General features: G+C 39.4%; 1 protein-coding gene across 4 annotated transcripts in view; it reads left to right on the top strand.

Moving 5' to 3' along the window:
* Positions 1-21,467, top strand: part of AKAP10 (A-kinase anchoring protein 10) — a 79,658-nt gene that overhangs the window by 47,744 nt on the left and 10,447 nt on the right. For all 4 annotated transcript variants that reach the window (XM_059378771.1, XM_059378770.1, XM_059378769.1 and 1 more), the window contains 6 exons: positions 194-317; positions 1,359-1,495; positions 4,224-4,368; positions 7,124-7,297; positions 12,199-12,308; positions 14,278-14,360. In XM_059378771.1, the coding sequence (XP_059234754.1) occupies positions 194-317; positions 1,359-1,495; positions 4,224-4,368; positions 7,124-7,297; positions 12,199-12,308; positions 14,278-14,360 (773 nt within the window). The remainder of the gene's footprint in view (positions 1-193; positions 318-1,358; positions 1,496-4,223; positions 4,369-7,123; positions 7,298-12,198; positions 12,309-14,277; positions 14,361-21,467) is intronic.

The following is a 21,467-nucleotide window of genomic DNA, read 5'->3' as shown; positions in this document are numbered from 1 at the left end:
AAGCTACAAAGTTTTAAGAGGTGGGAGAGATTACTTCCAGGTCTAGGAACCAGGAACGACACCATGGGAGGAGAAGTAGTGTTGACCTAGGCTTTTAAGATATACTAGGCACAGAGTGGAAAGAGTATATTTTTCCCAGTTAAGCTCTTTCCTTGATCATTCCCTCAAATTTTCCCTTTTTGTCCACGTGCAGGCACTTTAGTGAGTTTCTGCGAAGTCACCATTTCTGTAAATACCAGATTGAAGTGCTGACCAGTGGGACTGTTTACCTGGCTGACATTCTCTTCTGTGAGTCAGCCCTCTTTTATTTCTCTGAGGTAAAGTCTGCATTTCCTTTCGCACTCTGTTAGAGCATTCCAGCCTCTAAACTAGAAATGCTGGGGCCCCCCCTCTATAGAAAATAACATGGAAGAGCCAAATCATTTCCAAAAAGATCACTGAAATGAAATAATTTTCTTAGGTTAAGTTGTACACCTAATGGCAAGAGTACTTTAATGGCATATCAGTCAGATTAAAGAGAACATGAAAACTCAGTGTAAAATAACTCTCATTTTGAAAACTTAATTAAACTTCTTACAAGATAATACCTACTTTTAATTATCTGGAGCCATTTTAAAACCATAGACTTTATACTTGATTCCAGGGCACACATATTTGTGGACCAGACTTCAGAAGAGAGAAAGAAAAGGAGTAAATTTTTCCTACTATCATCACTTTTATTTTAGCCACCTGATAGGATTTCTCAAGCAATGAGTAGATTAATCTCTTTGAGGCATATTTGTTAGGCTTCAGCAAATGAAATTCTTTTCCTTGCAAAAGCAAATGACTATTAAGTAGAGAGGAGAGGATTTTCCAGGCTCACGAAACATTAATGTAGATATACCCTTGCACTCTGCCTCTCCCAAGAACAGAGCTTTTGGTTGATTTGCTTTCTCACTCCCTCTGTTTCCCGTAAGTTTAAGGCCCCATTTGTTCAGGTTGCGGTGGCTGCATGGAGGGATGGAAGTGATAGAGTTTAAAAGACTTGGTCTGCTAAGTTTACTTTTTGTATGTTAGCCACTGAGGGACCACGGATCATCTTTACTGTGATTCTGACTCCAGTTCCCTTAAGTTTGTACCCAGCAGTGTGGTGGGGTTTTTGTTAGTTGTTTGGTTATTTCCCCTCTGTGAGAATGATCTTCAACTTTTCAGTCTCAAGAGCGACTGTGAGTTGCTGACTGGCATGAACTGAACGAGTACATCTGTTTTTGTTTTTGTTTTTTGTATATGTCTTATATTTTTAATGGTTGGGGTAATGGATTAGAGGTGGTTAGAGAAATCTATTGATAGTCTTGTGTTCTTGTATTTTTCCTTCCTAGTACATGGAAAAAGAGGATGCAGTGAATATCTTACAGTTCTGGTTGGCAGCAGATAACTTCCAGTCGCAACTTGCTGCCAAAAAGGGCCAGTATGATGGACAGGAGGCACAGAACGATGCCATGATTTTATATGACAAGTGAGTTTTATTGATGTATTCAGCGTCTGGCAAATATTGAGTATTTGATATGTATATCAGAAGTAAAGACAAATCCAGTTTTTGCTGTCAAGGAGCTCACACAGAATAGCATAAAAGCCTCTTTTCCTATGGGACATTTTAGGATTCTTAGAAAAAAATATTTCTGCTAGGGGAATGGGTGGTTTGTATGTGGCAAGAAGGATGATGGTGGTGGAGTTAGGGGAGGTTTCACAGAAGAAAGATTTGAATTGAAACCTGAATAATGAATTGAATTGCTAGCCGGAGAAGGCGGGAAAGAACATTCTAGACAGAGGCATTGGCACAAGCAAAGTCAGAGAAACTTAGGGTGTGGCACTTCCAGGAAACTTGAGTTTGGGTTAGTAAAACTTGGGTAGGCAATCTAAGAGGAAGATGAAACTAAAGGGAATGTATTGTAAAGGGTATTAGATATCTGTGTACAGGTGTATCATATTTCTGGTGCAGATCTGTGCAGCCAAGTTATTACTCATTGAATAAGAGTTTTTCATTGGTCTTCATTGAAAATGAGAGGATGGCAGAATCTTACAGTGAACAGAACTGAGAACATCTGGTCAGTCGAGTGCTAAGCCTGTGGTCAGCCGTGTCACCCTTTTTTTTTTTTTTTAAAGATTTTATTTATTTATTTGGCAGAGACACAGCAAGAAAGGGAACACAAGCAGGGGGAGTGGGAAAGGGAGAAGCAGGCTTCCCACCGAACAGGGAGCCCGATACGGGGCTCGATCCTAGGTCCCTGGGATCAGGGCCTGAGCCGAAGGCAGACACTTAACGACTGAACCACCCAGGCGCCTCCAGCTGTGTCAGTCTTTTAATTTTCATTTAATTTTTCTTAATTCTGTAAAGAAAAGTAATGTGCTATTTGTATCCACAAGCAACCGCTGAGAGGATAACTTGACAGTAGAGGAAAACCACGGGATGTTAGGGTTGCAAGAGAGCTGAGCACGCATCTAGGTCAGCGGTTCCTGAGCACTGCTCTGCAGGTCCGTGCTGGGCTGTCTGTATAAGAACCAGCTGGAAGCTTGTTAAAAATAGATTTCCAGCCCTCCGCTCTAAGAGATTCTGATTCAGCACGTTTGAGGCATGACCCAGGAATCTTTATTTTTAGAAGATACCCCAGATGATGTTGATGGGTAGCCAGATTCGGGATCTAGTCTAGTTTTCCCATTTTGCAGACAAGAAAATGAAGACTCTTTTTTCTCAAAGTCACAAGGCAAGTTAGTGGGAGAACTTGAGCTGGATTACAGTTCTTCATGTTTTCCCAGTGTTTGTTTCAGTATAATACATTTGTGAGAAATATTACATAAGAAACATTGCTAATATGGATTTGGAAATAGCAAGTGTTTTCTTTTAGAAATTTGGTCTGGTGTGCCCCCAAATTCAAATCATGGAGGAATATTTGCCAACTTGTTTTTACAAGTTGGGAGACTGTTTACGAAAAGGCTAATAACAAAAAAAATTTTTTAAATTTTATTTTAATGCTAAAATAGAAGAGTGACACTAGTACCAAGGTTCTGGCTGGAGTTCAGTAGCCACCCAGAGCAGAGACCCTGTTTGCCCACTGGATCCCATTTTTACATTGGGAGCCATTTTTAAATGAAGATCGCTGTATGGCATCCCACTGGCACTGTCGCTTTGTCAAGTTCATTGTGCCAAATTTGACTTCACCAATCCCAGTTCTTGAGGTTTTTAAAAGATTTTTTATTATTATTATTATTATTATTATTATTATTTGAGAGGTAGAGTGCGAGCAAGCATATGAAGTGGGGAAGGGCAGATGGTGAGGGAAAGAATCGAGAATCTCAAGCAGATTCCCTGCTGAGTCTGGAGCCCGACAGTGGGCTCCATCCCATGACCCTGAGATCATGACCTGAACTGAAATCAAGAGTTGGACACTCAGCTGACTGAACTACCCCGGCCCCCATGCCCGTTTGGTTTTGCATCTTATGTATGTATCATCACAAACATACCCGATCAGTCTTTCTGTGTTTGTATCATAGATAAGATTTAGAAGTCCCTAGAATGCTTGGAAGAGAACATGCATATATTTTTTGCTTTTAATCCTTTTTTTGGTGTCTACCTTATAATCCACTTACCAAAACAGTAGTTTTGCATTATATCTTGTGAAGTTAGAAATCTTTGAGGTATCATTGATTACTCCTTTTCCCTTCTACACCCACTCCTCATCAAGTCCTGTCATTCTATCCAAATACGTGAAATCCATCTACTTGACCCTCGGTGCTATCATAGTTTGAATTCCTGCATGTTTGACTTGTGCCTTGTAGCTACAGTGGTGTTTTCTCATTGTGTCCAATGCAGAGATCTTTTCTGCTCCCTTTCCAGAGGGAAGAACTGTGTCTTACCCTCTTTTAAGTCCATTTCTGTCTCCTGGGTGTTGAACAGAGAATAGGGGCCCGTTAAATATGTGTGATTGGTTTCTTTTTCTTTTTGTAGCCTGACCCTCAGCAATCTTAAAACAAGAACTGAGGAAAATGGAAGGACAGAGAAAGGTAGCAAGTTGACCCAGATACCTTTGGGGCTGTGGGAATAAAGGTTGCAGCACGGCTTCTAGAAGCCAGCTCTCAAGTCCTACATCCACAGGCTGAATCAAGTAGCCTCATAGAAGAGTAGGTGCCAGAAGTTGCTTATCCTGGCTAGGCAATTTGGTTTGACTTTGGCTGTCTTTATACCACAGGTATTTCTCCCTCCAGGCCACACATCCTCTTGGATTTGATGATGTTGTACGATTAGAAATTGAATCCAATATCTGCAGGGAAGGTGGGCCACTCCCTAACTGTTTCACAACTCCATTACGTCAGGCCTGGACAACCATGGAGAAGGTAACCAAGAACTTCAAAAATATTAAACTGCAGGAAGTTTTTACTGGTGAAACCCGGAAAACATAACACGGGAAAAAACCAAGTGTAACAAAACTGGAAAATTGAAGCAGTGGAGCATAGTGGTTAAGAGCACAGGCCTTGAGTCTGACTTTGTATGTATTACTTTAGCCTTGATAGGCTGAGTGACCTCAGGCTGTTACTGAAGTTCTTTAATTCTGGTTTCTGTTATCCTCTAAAATGGAGATAATTTGGATACTTACCTAAAAGTTATTTTAAGGAGGAAAATGAGGTAAGACATACAAAGTTCTTCTTACTAGCATTACGTCCAACACATATAAGCATTAAAATATGTTAGTGGCTATTATTACTGCCTTTATTATTAAATTTTCAAAAATAATTAGATAGCAATATTAGGCAAATTTGCTTAAAATGATCCAAACATTTTATCAGTATCTATCAATGAGGTTTGAACACTAGTTTCGTATATTGTAACTCGTGGGGTATCGCTAATAGCTTAATAATAAGGTATTAGAATTTGTGAATGATTTCTTTTTTCTAATGAACTAGAGCAGATTTTATCAGGAATTGCACAGAGCCCAGGATAAGCCCATGAAGTTATGTTGCTTATATATGTCATGTGTATCTAGGTGGAAAAGGATTAAGTAAGCACTGTTGAATAATACATGTAAAAACTGAATTTCAGAAATGTGGAAGAGTTACATATAAAAATCAAATCATTAAAAAGCTCATGGTAAACTGAATAGAGTATCAGCTATTGCCCAGAGATGAAAATTTTTTCATGATTAAAATTAAAATCTTCCTGATCGTAAAGGAAAAGTTCCAAATCTGTATCATATAAAGAATGTAAATTTTCTTTTTTTTTTTTTTTAAAGATTTTATTTATTTATTTGACAGACAGAGATCACAAGTAGGCAGAGAGGCAGGCATAGAGAGAGGAGGAAGCAGGGTCCCTGTTGAGCAGAGAGCCCGATGTGGGACTCGATCCCAGGACCCTGAGATCATGACCCAAGCCGAAGGCAGTGGCTTAACCCACTGAGCCACCCAGGCGCCCCTGTAAATTTTCTTAATAAAGTAAAATTAAAATACAGAGAAAACCAATGTGAAAATATTTCTTATAAAATGTGCATATGTAAAGAACTTACACTAATTTTAAGAATACTGTCAAGTCGGGTGCCTGGGTGGCTCAGTGGTTAAGCCGCTGCCTTCGGCTCAGGTCATGATCTCAGGGTCCTGGGATCGAGTCCCGCATCGGGCTCTCTGCTCAGCAGGGAGCCTGCTTCCTCCTCTCTCTCTCTCTGCCTGCCTCTCTACCTACTTGTGATTTCTCTCTGTCAAATAAATAAATAAAGTCTTAAAAAAAAAAAAAGAATACTGTCAAGTAGATAAATGAGAAAAAGACGTGGATGATTTTTTCATCAGTACTTTGAGAATTTTTGTGTTAGGTATCGGCGTTTCAGTGATAGAAGAAACGTGGCTTCTGCCCTCCTGGACCTCTGTCTATAATGAAGGCACACATGAAACACAGATAACTTACAGTCATGTGCTAACTGCTCTGAAGGAAAAGTTGGTAGTAGGAAATGCCAGTAATAAACATGGGAACTTATTCAGCATCATTAATAATTTTTATTTTTTTTATTGTGTTATGTTAGTCACCATAAAATACATCATTAGTTTTTGATACAGTGTTCCAAGATGCATTGTTTATGCACCACACCCAGTGTTCCATGTGATATGTGCCCTCCATAATACCCACCACCAGGCTCACCCATCCCCCCACCCACAATTTTTAAATGTAAATAAAAATATCCATATTATCATTATGCACTTATTAACAGTGATTTGGAAAAACATATCTGGTATTGGAAAGCCTATGTCAAAACAGAGACCTTGATACATTGCCGGTGATATAAATTGACAGCATCCTTCTGAAGAGTAAATTGGCCATATATATCAAAGCTAAAATAGGGTGTCTGAATGGCCTTGGGCTCAGGTCATGGTCCAGGAGTCCTGGGATCGAGTCCCACATCGGGCTCCCTGCTCATCTCTGCTTCTCCCCGACCCCTCTCCTCTCATGCGCTCTCTCTCATTCTCTCTCTCTCAAATAAATAAGTAAAATCTTTAAAAAAAAAAAAAAAGCTAAAACACTCACACTGTTTAACTCAATAATCACACGCCTGATAATTTATCTTAAGGAAATCAGTTCAGAAGTAAATAATAATAATAATAATAAATACATAAAAGACTTTATTATTTTTTTTTAAAGATTTTATTTATTTATTTGACAGAGATCACAAGTAGGCAGAGAGGCAGGCAGAGAGAGAAGGAAGCAGGCTCCCTGCTCAATCCCAGGACCCTGAGATCATGACCCGAGCCAAAGGCAGCGGCTTAACCCACTGAGCCACCTAGGTGCCCCACATAAAGACTTTATAACCAGAAAAATCTCATTTCAGATTAGATCCACTCCCTGCATGTTTTCTGGTCACTAAGAAGTCTAAATATCAAGTCTATGTAATAGTTTTATGGCAAGCTTTTGGGTGGGGGGACACCTATAAATTGTACTCGTAATTTTAGTCACAACATAAACTGTACACGAAGGGGTAATACTTGGAGCGTAGCAAGGAAAAGCAAAGCCCTATTTGCTAGCTGGAGGGATTATGTGTAAAACTTTGTTTTCAAACAAAGTTTTAATTGTATTTGAATCCACCTTTAAAATGATGCTTATCCTCTCTTCCAGGTCTTTTTGCCTGGCTTTTTGTCCAGCAATCTTTATTATAAGTATTTGAATGATCTCATCCATTCGGTCCGAGGAGATGAATTTCCGGGAGGAAATGTTTCCCTGACTGCCCACGGCTCTGTGGGCCCTCCTGAGGACTCTCACCCAGGTGGTCCAGACAGCTCGGCTTCTCAGGTACTCATCAGTTAGCCTCTGGCGATCGGAAGAGAGGTGTATGGATCCTTTCCTTCAAATACCAGTAGCAGATATGGTTTGGAAGTTTTTGTTGTAGAAGAAACAAAGTAGAAAAATAAAATTAGCCTTACTTACTATATGTCTCAATAAACATGTCATAGTGATTAACGGTGTATTATATTGGAAGGTACTGTGTTGTTTCATTCAGGCCGTTATTCTGCCTGACACTCCAGCTGTGGCTTTCAGTAATTAGACAACATGATATGCATTTATAGCCTCTGAAGAGCTCTTTGTGGAATTATTTGGGAAATTTTAGTGACTACATTTGAAATGCTTTTTCTTTTAAGATTTACTTATTTATTTGAGGAGACAGTGCATGTGAACATGAGCAGAAGGGAGAGAAGGGAGAGGGAGAGAAGGAGAGAGAACCCCAAGGAGACTCCACACTGTACGGAGCAGACTTGATCTTCCTGAGATCCGACCTGAGCTGAAACCAAGAGTCGGACGTAACCGATTGTGCCACCCAGGAACCCCTAGAATAATTCTTCATAATTCTTAATATTGTATTTCACTGAAGAGTTTCTGGTTTCATTTTGAACTGTAGTGCCGTTGTACATTTCCTTAATCTTTTTTCGTTTTTTGGAGTGCTTTCCTGTATCAAACCTTATCTGATTCTCCCCCAAATTGGATGAAATGGGTTGTCGCTAAGAGAAGAAATCTAGAAAGATACTACGAAGTTAACTAATTGTATTAAAATCACACAGTAAGTGTAGAGCCAGAACATATTCCCTGTCTAGTGTTCTTCAGCATAACGGAGCATGATTATTTTCACATCACACTGTTGACACATACGTAACACTTCAGATTTTTTTTTTTTTTTTTAAGATTTTGTTTATTTGACAGAGAGAGAGAAATCACAAGTAGGCAGAGAGGTAGGCAGAGAGGGAGAGAGGGGAGGAAGCAGGCTCCCTGCGGAGCAGAGAGCCCGATGTGGGGCTCTTTCCTAGGACCCCGGGATCATGACCTGAGCCGAAGGCAGAGGCCTCAACCCACTGAGCCACCCAGGCCCCCCCACTTCAGATTTTTTGACACAGGGCCTTGGATAAATTTTCTTAGTTTCTGTGACAGTACTGCTTATCACCATCAACAAGGCTCTCCTTAGTACGTTTCCTTCCTATTTAGCTTATGTATGGTGACCTGCCGAATGTGGTTGCCATTTTGCTTTTTGAGATAGGCTAGAATGTTTAGTTGTTACTTCAGCACTTAAAAGTTCTAGCTGCTGACCTTAAAATGTATTCTTACATTTTAGGTTGAAGTATAGTATATATACAGAAAACTCAGTATATCATAACTATATGTAGCTTGAAGAATTTTCATAAACAGACTTGATCTGTGTATCAAGGATCCAGATCAGGAAACATGACATTATCAGTACGTCATAAACCCTCTTGTGCCCTCTTCTAGTCACCGTCCTCCCTGCTAGAATAGCTACTATCCTGATTTTTGATGGCATAGGTTAGTTTTACCTATTTAGTTACGTAATTGAAATCAGTTTATATATACTCTTTTTTTAGTACAGCTTTATTGAGATATAATTCATATACCATACAGTTCACCCATTTATGTTGTATCATTTGGTGATTTTAGTATATTCATAGAGTTGCTCAACTGTCACCAAAGCCAGTTTAAAGTTTTTCATCTGAGAAACCCTGTGTCCTTTAACTAATACCATCCATATCCTGCAATTCTTCCAGCCCTAAGCTACTGCTAATCTATTTTCTGTTTCTATAGATTTGCCTATTCTGGACATTTCATATAATTGGAACCATATGATGTATGGTCTTTTGCGACAGCCTTCTCTCATTTAGTGTGCTGTTTTCAAGGTTCAGCCATGTTTAGCATGTATCAGCACTTTATTCCTTTTTTTGTTTGTTTTGTTGTTGGTGGTGGTAGTTTAAAAAAAGTCATTTACTAGAGAGAGAGAGAGACAGTGTGAGCTAAGGGGTGGGGCAGAGGGAGAAGCAGACTCCCCACTGAGCAGGGAGCCTGTCACTGGGTCAATTCCAAGACCCTGACGTCATGACCTGAGCCAAAATCAAGAGTCCAGCGCTCAACTGATTGAACCACCCAGGCACCCCAGAACTCTATTCCTTTTATGGCCAAATAATACTCTGTTGTACGCTCATACCACATTTTATTTATACATCAATTGATGGACATTTGGATTGTTTCTGTCTTTTGATTATTACAGATAATGCTGCTGTACAAGTTTTTGTGTGGATATAGGTTTTCATTTCTCCCATATATATATATATACACACACACACACACACACACACACACACACACACACCTAGAAGTAGAATTCTTAGCTGAAATGACAAGTGTTTAACTCTGTCCTAATTACCTTTCCTTGAGTAACAAGTTTTGAAATCAGGAAGGAAGTGAGTCTTCCCACTTAGTTCTTCTTTTTTCAAGATTGTTTTGACTATTCGAGGTCCCTTGAGTTTTCAAATGCATTTAAGGATTAGTTTGTCAACTTCTATGAAGACTCCAGCCAGAATTCTGATGGGGAAGTGCATCAGTTCCATCGATCAGTTTGGGACAAATTGCCATCATAATGATATTAAATATTCTGACCCATGAAGGTAGGATAGCTTTCATTTATTTCAAATCTTCCAATAACATTTTGTAGTTTTCAAGTATCAGTTTTGCATTTCTTGTTTCTTTTAAATATTTTATTCTTTTTTTTTTTAAAGATTTTATTTATTTATTTGACAGAGAGAGATCACAAGTAGGCAGAGAGGCAGGCAAAGAGAAGGAAGAAGCAGGCTCCCCGCTGAGCAGAGAGCCCGATGTGGAGCTTGATCCCAGGACCCTGGAATCATGACCTGAGCCGAAGGCAGAGGCTTGACCCACTAAGCCACCCAGGCGCCCCTAAATATTTTATTCTTTTTGATACTATTACAAAGGGAATTTTTTCTTATATTCATATTTTCATTGTAAGCATAAGAAATATAATTTTTTAAAAATTGAGATAAAATTCACCTAACAAAGTTAACTATTATGAAATGTCTAATTCGGTGACATTTAGTATATATTCAGTGTTGTGCAACCTTACTGCTATCTGGTTCCAGCCTTTTTCATCGCCCCAAATGGAAACCTCACAAATGGAACATTAAGCAGTCACTCCCCATACCCACCTGTATTTTCTTCTAAGAGTTTTAGGCCTTTGATCCATTTTGAGTTAGTTTGCATGTTGTGTGAGGTAGGGCCAACTTTATTTATTTATTTTTTTGCATGTGGATATCTAGTTGTCCCAGAACCATCTGTTGATAGAACTATTCTTTTACCATTGAACGATCGATCTTAGCATCTTTGTCAAAAATCATTTGACCTTAAATTTATTTCTGGAACTCTCAGTTCTACTACCTTGATCTACATGTATCTTATGCCAGTACTACATTGTTTTGATTACTACAGCTTTACAAGTTTTGAAATCAGGACTGTGTGTCCTCCAACTTTGTTTTATTCAATTGTCAGATTATTGTGGCTGTTCTGGGTCCCTCAATTTCATATGAATTTTAAAATTGGGTTTTCATTGAATCTGTAGGTTCCTTTGGGCTCTATTGCCATTTTAACAGTATTAAGTCTTTTTCTAGTCCATGAACGTGGGATGTCATCCACTTATTTAAGCTGTCTTTAATTTCTTTCATCATAATTTTGTAGGGTCTCAGTGTACAAGTTTTGTATTTCCATGGGTCTTTTTTTTCCTGAATATTCTTTTTGATGCCATTATAATTAGAATTATTTTTTTAATTTCATTTTCTTATTCTTCATTGGTAATGCATAGGAATAAACTTTCTGTGCTGATCTTGTACCTTGTAACTTTACTAAATTCATTTGTTAGCTCTAATAGTTTTCTTTTGGATACCTTTATTTGAGAGAAAGAGAGTGAACAAGAGGGAGAGCACAAGCCGGGGGGGGCGGGGGTCTGGAAGGGGGAGAAGCAAAGGGAGAAGCATATACTTCCACACTGAGCAGGGAGCCCAGTGCAGGACCCGAACTGACCTGAAGGGGGCGCTTAGCCAACTGAGCCACCCAGGCGCCCTGGTGCCTCTTTTTAATTATTTACCCTTCTTGTTACTTAAAGAGAACTCCCTCCCCCCACACTGTAGGGTGTGTTCTATAATAAGTGTCTGTTCAGTTTTTATTTTAATTTGACCTATACCTTAGTCATGTATATTAAGCACATTCCCATCTTTTGTTATTTTAAACAATGCTACAGTGAATAATAATCTTGTGTATTAGTCATTCTGTGGAGCTAAGTCTGACTGTAATTGAATTTTTAGAGGTGGAATATCTAGGAAAACCCGTGGCTCCGGTATTTCCTAGAAATACCAATTCTGACTTTTTTGTGGGATGAGGAGTGGGAGATGACATGCTGGAGGGGAACTTACTATATACTCATCTAGCTGGTCATTTTAGAAAGTTTTCTTTAGCTTCTCCTTTGTTATGTACACTGAAAGTACACAAGGTACACTGAAAGTCAGAAGTATTCATGTTTATTTGTAAAAGTTAGCTGAACTATGTCTGGGTGGATACGAGTCCTACATACTTGGGAAGGTAATACTCGTGAAGATAGCACATTTGTTGGAACATAGATCATTAAGAAGACAAACAGATTTGGCAATAAATAGTGTATGTTGTACATTGTAATACTGTACTTTAGTTGTATTTTGTATTTCATAATCATTGCTTTTCAACATCTCCATAATGTTGAAGTTGAGTGAGAATTACATGTATTTCAAATACTGAAGATTTTATACAACTCTGTCATAATCCAAACTTAGGACTGTTTGATTCCTGAGTAACTATTAATTTTACAATTTCTCTTGTAGTCCAGTATGAAAAAAGCCAGTGTTAAAATTCTGAAAAATTTTGATGAAGCGATAATTGTGGATGCTGCGAGTCTGGACCCAGAATCTCTGTATCAGCGGACATACGCAGGGTAAGTTTAACTGGTATCAAGAATTTTTACAAGTCTACTGAATTTTGCATCTTCTATTTTTTTATTTAAAATTTAAAAATTTTTATAATCTACTGTTACATTTTTACATAGAGTATCCAGTAGACCACAGTTAAGAGTGGAGGCTCAGGAGTGACTTCCTCGGTTTTAATCTTGGCTCTGCCACTTATTGGCAAATGGTGGACAGTAAGCCTATTGGATTAATTAGCAAAGGTTGTATTTATTAGGGAATGGTTGGTTCATTTACTTACAGCCTTAATTAAGACAGTCTGTTGGGGTGCCTGGGTGGCTCAGTCAGTTGAGCGGCTGCCTTGGCTTAGGTCCTGATCCCAGGGTCCTGGGATCGAGCCCTGCATCTGGCTCCCTACTCAGTAGGGAGCTTGCTTCTCCCTCTCCCTCTGCCTGTCGCTCTCCCTGCTTGTGCTCTCTCTTTCATTCTCTCTCTCTCTCTGTCAAATAAATAAAATCTAAAAACAAAATAAATAAGTCTGTCAATTGCAAGATGGTTTACTTCTGTAAGTATTTTGGTGTGTAAAATAAATCAATTTTAACAGATAATGTATAAAATGGGTCAGAAATAGAGAAGTAATGACTTTTCCACATCTTTAAAGATAGTTTTCAGTGTTTGTTTTAGCGTTATGGTTTTGGCATCTTCCTGAAATTTTTCTCAAAGAAGACAAATTTGTATCTGTTGGTGTATTGCAATCACATTTGAAATGAGGACTTGCTAGGAACAGTAGCCCTAAAGCAAGACCCACTGTGCCCAAAGTGAAATAATACCTTGGCATCACAGAGTTTCTTTTTCTTTTTTTACCTTTTAATTACAAATACATTAATCCCTTATACAAGTTAAATTGATAAAGCTAATGTCCCCTGTGGTCACAATCCACTACTCATTCTCTCCTTTTCCTACTCAGGATAATCACTGTTAACATTATAGTATGTATTTTTGTTTGCTTATTTCTAGTGATTGACATCACACTCTGTTCGGTATCTTATGCTTTCATTCACAGTGAGTTTTGGAGATTTTTCTTTGTTAGTTTATACAGTTTTACTTCATTTTAACTATGTTGTAGTATTCTACATATAATATTAATTACGGCTCATAACCATGGCCACTCTTCGGCCCTTTTGGTATTGATGAGTATTTAAGTTGTTGGCAATTTTTCACTGTTATACACAGAATAGCAGAAGACTTTCTTTTATTGACTTCCTTATACCATGAAGCAGATTTTAAATTTTAATAGATCTTACTGACTTACCTTTAAAAATATGTATATTTTGCATTCTTACCACCCATTGATAAAAATACTAATTTTCCTCACATCTTTATTGACATTAAATAGCATCAGATGTTTGACTTTTTATCAATCTGGACTACTGCTCCTGAGATTAAGCTTCTTTTGTTGGTTGTTCAGGTTTTTCTCCCGTGAACTGACCGTTCATCTCCTTTTTATATTTTTCTCCTGGATGATTTCTCAGTGACTTGTTGGAATTCTGTATGTTTTTTAGCTTTCATTATTGATTAGTAATATCTGTTAAGTAAGATCTTTCACTGTGTTCTTTGCCTTTTAACTTTGTTTCATATTGTTGTAAATTTATAGGATATATAATTACTTTAGCTTTATAATACACATTTTGATCTAGGGCAGCTTCCTACCTTTTTATCTCTTTTACAGAATTATCTTGGCTTTATACCTTTTCTCTTATATATAGATTTTAGAATTGTGAGCTATCTCTTCACGCATCATGTTTCATAAACCTTTCTGGGATTTTGAATAAAATTACATTGAATTAAAGATTAATTTTGCTTTCTTTGGGGAACAGTTCTATTTGAAATAAGCCTTGCTCTGAATAACATGAGCTATCTATAATGTTCTTAAAAAATTTTTCTTTCCTTAATTTAAAATTAATTGTTAGAAATCATGTTCTTCTTTTTGTACTTATATAGGAAGATGACATTTGGAAGAGTAAGTGACTTGGGGCAATTCATCCGAGAATCTGAGCCTGAACCTGATGTAAAGAAATCAAAAGGTTTGTGGTGTTTTATACTCTGTTAAGCCTTCACTCACATTAGTCATTGACTGTAAGTGAAGGATCATTTAAGATACAAACAGTTTATCTTATGAAATAACTGCCTTATCTCTCACTTGTGTTTATATCACAGCTGAGTCCAAGGGCTGTGTGTAGTTGCATCTCCCTGAATGAAAGTTCATATACTGGGGTGCCTGGGTGGCTCATTGGGTTAAAGCCTCTGCCTTCGGTTCAGGTCATTATCTCACGGTCCTGGGATAGAGCCCCGCATGGGGCTCTCTGCTCAGCAGGGAGCCTGCTTCCCCCACCCCCCAGCTTTCTCTGCCTGCCTCTGTGCCTGCTTGTGATTTCTGTCGAATCAATAAATAAAACCTTTAAAAAATTTATATAAAAAGAAAGTTAGTGAGGCACCTGGGTGGCTCAGTGGGTTAAGCCGCTGCCTTCGGTTCAGGTCATGATCCCAGGGTCCTGGGATCGAGTCCCACATTGGGCTCTCTGCTCAGCGGGAAGCCTGCTTTCCCCCCTCTCTCTGCCAGCCTCTCTGCCTACTTTTGATCTGTGTCTGTCAAATAAATAAAATAAAATCTTTAAAAAAAAAAAAAAAAGTAAGTTCGTGAACTTGCTTCACCATGACAGAAGGCACATCTTTATGAAAGAATATTTGTCACCTTTCTATTTAAGGATGGTGAATACCCAGTTGAGGTTGGACTTAATATTTATTTTGACACCCTTTAGTTCATTAAATTTCCTCTTATTTGCTGAAAGTTATTATGAAATATTTGTGGAAAATATTAATAGGTTGAAATTCAAATCCTTTGTTTAATCAGCAGGAGAGTGCTCAGTCAATTGTTAAACCTGGAAGTCTTTTTTGACAACATTATTTGTGACTGATCTCAACTTCCAAACAATTTGTCTTACACAAGAAGATTTTGGAAACCAGTGTGGATCCATTCACTTGGGATCTAGAAATTTTTCAGTGTGATTGGATTGACAGTATTGTCTTGAGTAAAAGATACTAACTTTTGTAAGAAGAAAATGTTCCAGGAGTGCCTGGGTAGCTCAGTTGGTTAAGCGTCTGCCTTTGGCTCAGGTCATGATCTCAGGGTCCTGGCATTAAGCCTCACATTAGGTTCCCCGCTTAGTGGGGACTCTGCTTCTACCTCCCCTGCATTTGTGTGCACACACACTCGCTGCCTCTTTCTCTCAAATAAATAAATAAAATCTTTAAAAAAATTTTTAAAAAGAAAAAGTATTGTTTTGATAGTGTGTTTAAAATTGAGAGCTATTGTTGATCTTCCTATTAAATTTAATAGGACTACATTCCTATTATGTGTATTTTTAATTTTTTTTTTTAAGTAAACTTTATGTGGGCTCAAACTCACTACCCCAAGATCAAGAGTCACGTGCTTCTCTACTGACCGAGGCAGCCAGGCGCCCGATATTATGTTTAATTTTTAATGCAACTGTTATTTGAATGAATCACACCACTTTATGTTGAGGAGCAGTCTACTTTTGGGTCAGATCTACGTTGACAGAGTAAGCAAAAAATGCAACAATTGTTGAAATAATTTAGACCCAAAAAAGGGCCTGTTACCTGTTTCACCTTTTAGTGTATGTATTTATTTATTTATTTATTATTTTTTTTTTAAGTGTATTTAAATAATTGATTTTATTTCCTATTTTGCCAAAGAAGTCTGAAGTACATGGTCAGGAAAAGTTTAAAGAGTGAAAGAAGTCTTCACAGCTCAGTCAGTAAATAATTTTTGAGTGACTCTGTGCACTCATATTCAGGGGGCGGGTTAGAAGATACCGATCCTGCCGTTAAACTCAGAGTCTAGCCGCGTCTTTGGTTAGGTCAAACCTGATCTGGTCACCTTGAAGCGGAGGGAGTGCTGGACAAGTTCTGCAGGGGACTTGCTGGGAACGGCTCTGTGCTGTTCTCAGATAGCTTCTGTCAGTGAGGATAATGGCATCTCCAGGATTAAGAGAATTTCTCAGCTCATTAATTTTTTTGAAAAGCTGGTCTTACTCCTCTGACACCTTATGAAAAAGTGCTCCTGCTCTGGAGTACGGGTGTTGGGTGCTTCCAGGGATAGATACATATATACACATACATACAAATCAAGAGGTGTAGTTAGGAGCTAAAGATACACAAGAAGCTTTTACCTCCACACTCTATCTCTGCTCATTTTGTTTATTGAGTCTCTTCATATTACGCATTTACTTATTCGTTCTAAAATATGAGTGCCTGCTCTATGCATCTGTCGTTCTAGATTCTGAGAAGCAAAGGACATCTCCAGTCCTTGTGGAACTCACATTATAGTGGAAGAGACAGTAAACAGATATATACTGTGTGTGTGTACACACACGTATAAACGTAAGAATAATGGGGAGTTCTGTTTTAAAAGTGGTTGTCAAGGGTGCCTGGGTGGCTCATTTGACTGAGCGTCCGACTCTTAATTTTGACTCAGGACATGATCTCAGGGTTGGGAGATTCTCTCTCCCTCCCCCGCCTCCTGCTTACGTTCTCGCCCCTAGAATAAATAAACACATTAAAATCTTTAAAAGGAAAAAAATAAAAGGGGTTGTCTGGAGAAGCTCTTGGGTGGCTCAGTCATTTAAGCATCTGACTCTTGATCTCAGCTCAGGTCTCGATCTCGGTTGTGAGCTCACGCCCGCATTGGGCTTCACACTGGGCCTGAAGCCTACTTAAAAGAAAAAAAGAAAGAAAAGGAAAGAAGGAAGGAAGAAATAAAGAAAATGGTTGTCAGGAAAGGTCTCAATTGAGGAAGTCGCATTTCAAGTAGAGACTTGAGCAAAATGGGGGAGTAAGCCCTGGCAAGACTGCAGGAAGGGGTTCTTGGCAGAAGGACCAAGACAAGCCCTGAAATGTAAGAGCCCGGCACAATCAGGCAGCAGCAAGACCAGCACGAAGGAAGGGGGATGAGCTGAGGAGGCGGTAGGCTTCGGACGGTTCTCACAGACCATGGTAGGAAGTTCGAAGTGTTGGAAGTTGGAGAAGGGGCGTCCCAGGATGTGACTCATGTTTTAAAGGTGTGGTTTTGGTAGCTGTTTGGAAAGTAGAATGGAGGGGTTTGAGAGGAGAGGCAGGGAAACAAGGTTCGTGGTCTAAGGAGAGGAGGAGGATGGTGGTTGTGATTTAGGTCGTGGGAGAACCGTCAGATTTGGGTTGTGCTTGAAGGTAGAGGCAGCAGGGTTCTGTATCCACCAGCAAGCTGGTCCATCAGGTTACTCGCATTATTAATGTAATTGAGATGTTCCCACATGAAGTAATTAATAGTAATTTCTGCAGTTTGAGTAAATGCATCCACAGATCCCAGTGCTTCCTTCAGCTGTCCAGACATGTCTTTAAATGTATTTTTGTGGTAAGTAAATGACCTAAAGTAGGAGCCAGCAGGTTCCATTCATTTACTCAGAAGACTGGAGACGATGCTATGTGCTAAGCATACAAATAAGAACATAAACTTGGAGTTTATTTTAATCTAGCTTAGTCCCTCCTTTATGACCCTGACTCGGCGCAAGCCTGTCATGCTAATTATTCTGTCAGATGCCCTACCTTCTGGATTTTTCTGGTCGTCCTATTTAGCTCACTCCTTTCTCACCTGTGTTTCTCCTGAGCTGGAATTTGTACCTAAAGTCTTGATTTGAATATGATATTTTTAGAAGAATATATATATATATTTCCTGGAAGGATACACAAAGCATGTAACGTAGTGGAAGGATGAGAAGAGGGAGATGCCTTCTTTCTTTTATACCCTTTTCCTCTGCTTTTTGAATTTTTTTACCCCATCTGCTTTACTGCTTAATTACCCACCCACCTCTTCTCCCATTGCTTTGGCTCGCCTCTTTGCTGTGACCTTTGAATATTCCCAGCCTGCCTCTACAACTTTGCCTTGAGCCACTCTCTGCTTCATAGACTAGGATCTAACTAGAATCTCCTTTATTCTTTTTTGAGGTCCCTTCTCTATTAGGGCCTCTCCATCTGCCGTTCTCCCTGCCATGGCTTTCGTGAGCTCTTTCTCATGGCAAGTATTCGCTCTTCAGAGAGGACCTGAGTGGCTCAGTTGGTCAGCATCTGCCTTTGGCTCAGGTCATGATCCCAGGGTCCTGCGATTGAGCCCCACATCGGGATCCCTGCTCAGCAGGAAGCCTACTTCTCCCTCTCCCACTGCCCCTGCTTGTGTTTCCTTTCTCACTATTGTCTCTGTCAAGTACATAAATAAAATCTTAAAAAACAAACAGACCGAGAGGACTTCCCAGGCCACATGATCTCAGCTTATCTGTATCACTAACATACCAACTTCTTTATTTTCTTACCAGTGTCTAATACTGTCTTAACTCATTTGCCTACTTGTTATACTCTATTTCTCTTCCATGAGTATAGTATCACCTCTCTTGAGAGCAGGGATTTGGTCTGTCTTATTTGGCACTGTATTCCCTGATTCTAAAATTATACCTACCGCAGATAGGCACTAATTAAATATTTGTTGTTTTAATTATTCTAAAGGAATTTCTTCAGAGATTATCTAGGTGGTAAGATTATGGATCATATTTTTTTAATTTAAGAAAAGTATTGTTTTTTAAACCAACACACTCAGTTTTCTTATCCAGATTACTTTATTATTCTGAGGATACTCATAGAACCCTACTCCCAAGCATTCTCAGACCCCAAGTAATGGAGATTCCTTAGCAGTGCATACTACCTCCTTATTCTGCAAATGAAGTAGTTGAGGATCCAGGAAATTTTAACCTGTAGGAATCACAGAGCAGATTAACAGCAATCTAGGGGCTTTGGCTCAGGATACTGTTGTGACAGTTCAGCTCGGCTTCCTCTCCTTCCTTGCTGAGGATAGCTGCAAGAATGGTCGTCATTTACTACACTATAGTTTCAGTTTGGTTTTTTATATACTGATAAGAGGACAGAGGAAAGAATTGAGCTTTGAGTATCTCAGAGGCTTCTGAAAGTATGGGAACTTTGCTTTCAGGGCAAGCGAAGTAATTTTGAAAGTTACATTCAGGGGTGCCTGGGTGACTCAGGTCATGAGATCAAGCCCTGGGTCCGTCTCCACGCTCAGTGGGGAATCTTCTAGAGATTCTTTCTCTCCCTCTCCACAGCACCCCCCCCCACCGCCAACCCCCTACTCTTGTGCACGGTGCACACATGCTCTCACTCTCTAAAATAAATCTTTTTAAAAAGTTGCTTTCAAATCCTCTTGGAGAAAGTATAACAAGGAGTTGTAAAAGATGTTGTGAACACGTACAGTGGCTAGGCCTAGTGCCTGGATGCAGTGGTGGGCGATGAAACAGTACTTAGGTTGTGAAAGCCCTGGTGTTTCAGAGTAAGAAGCATGGGTTCCTGTCGTGTAAGCATCAGGGATTCTGTCTTTTTTTTTCTTTCTTTTCTTTTCTTTTCTTGTTTTTTTTAAGATTATTTATTTATTTATTTCAGATAGAGAATGTGCAAGTGAGAGCATGGGGAGAGGGAGAGCTGGAGGCAGAGGGGGAGAGGGAGAAGCAGACTACTGCGGAGCAGGGAGCCCACACGGGCCTTAGTCCCAGGACCCTGGGATCATGACCTGAGCCAAAGAAAGGTGCTTAACCTGACTGAGCCACCCAGGTGCCCTTTGATTTTATTTTTAAGTAATCTCTGCACCCAGCATGGGCTCCTGGAGATCAAGAGTCACACACTCTACCAACTGAGCCAGCCAGGTGCTCCCCACCCCACCTCGCTTTAGCAAGAGTACCAACTAGGTGCATTTTTCTGGCAGTGGTAGAGGAATGAATTGGTATCAGAGAGACCAGTCAGGTAGTAGGATTAGCTAGTAATGTAGATAGATAGAAGAGGATTTGAAGGTAGGTAGTGGTAGCAGGAATTTGAAAGGTCAGATTTCTAAGTCTTCCAAAGGGAAATTCAAGAGATTGCATTCAGGGTGGAATTTGGGGACAGATTCATATAGAGAGTAAATGAGGAAGGTGGATTGAGTTTTTTAATTTGGGTTCTCTGGGTGAAAATTTATGGTGTGAATTTTTTTTTTAATACTTATTTATTTGACAGAGAGAGAGAGAGAGAGGGAGAGATCACAAGCAGGCAGGGGGGTGGGGGAAGCAGGTTCCCTGCTGAGCAGAGAGCCCTATTCCAGGCTCAATCCCAGGACCCTGAGATCATGACCTGAGCCGAAGGCAGAGGCTTAACCCACTGAGCCACCCAGGTACCCCTATGGTGTGAATTTTTAATAAAGGATTAAATTAATGTCTGAGAGAAGATATAAGAAAAAGAGTAGGTAGGAAACAGACACTCAGTTTGGAGCACATAAGTTTGAGACACCTTAGGACAATATGTAAGTACGAATTTAACACCCAAGAACAGGTTTTTTGATTATTTGTGTTTTGAAGGAAGTCAAAGTCAAAAGAGGTGATGAGATATCCCAGAGAACATATGGTGAAGGAGAAAAGAAGGCTGGGGATGGGGTCCTGGAGAAGTTCTATATTAAAGGAGGACAGAACACACAGAAAGGAGTCAAATATGTGGGTATTTGGGGAGAAAAAAAAGGAGAGCGAGCATTAAGCAAGTAGGAGACTGTCAGCAGTGTGACTCTTTGGATGAGTCCATAGAGGGAGCAGCAACTGGGCAATTCAACAGCCGTTTGCAGCTGTAGGCAGAACGTGTAATATTGTGGCCCCTGTTGGCCATAAAGTTTAACTAGACCAGTATTCAGACTTTTAGCTAATACTGAAAATTATTAAGGGTTTTATACTTTTCATGAATGCTGTTTTTTGTTCTAATCCAGTCATTGAAATAATCAGGACCTTGCCTAAGAAATAATCCACCAGCATTTGATTTAAAGCAGAGTTAGGACAGGAGCCTATTTGTGTTAATGAAAGGATAAGCTATGTATTTAATTCATGGAAAAAGTGGCTAGCCTATGTTTTTGTAATTCCTCAGACCTGAGTACAGATGTGGGTAGGCTCTTGTGTATCTCCTGGGAGACTGAGGTGTGCCATGGCTCAGACACAGCATGGCTAGTTAAAGCTCTGTTCTTACACAGCTAATTTATACAAACCAGAGATTAAGAATGTAATAAAGTA

The sequence above is a fragment of the Mustela nigripes genome, chromosome 16, assembly GCF_022355385.1.
Source record: "Mustela nigripes isolate SB6536 chromosome 16, MUSNIG.SB6536, whole genome shotgun sequence".
Taxonomy (NCBI): Eukaryota; Metazoa; Chordata; class Mammalia; order Carnivora; family Mustelidae; genus Mustela; species Mustela nigripes.
Note: the sequence above shows the minus strand (reverse complement) of the source record. Positions and strands in the feature narration are given on the sequence as shown.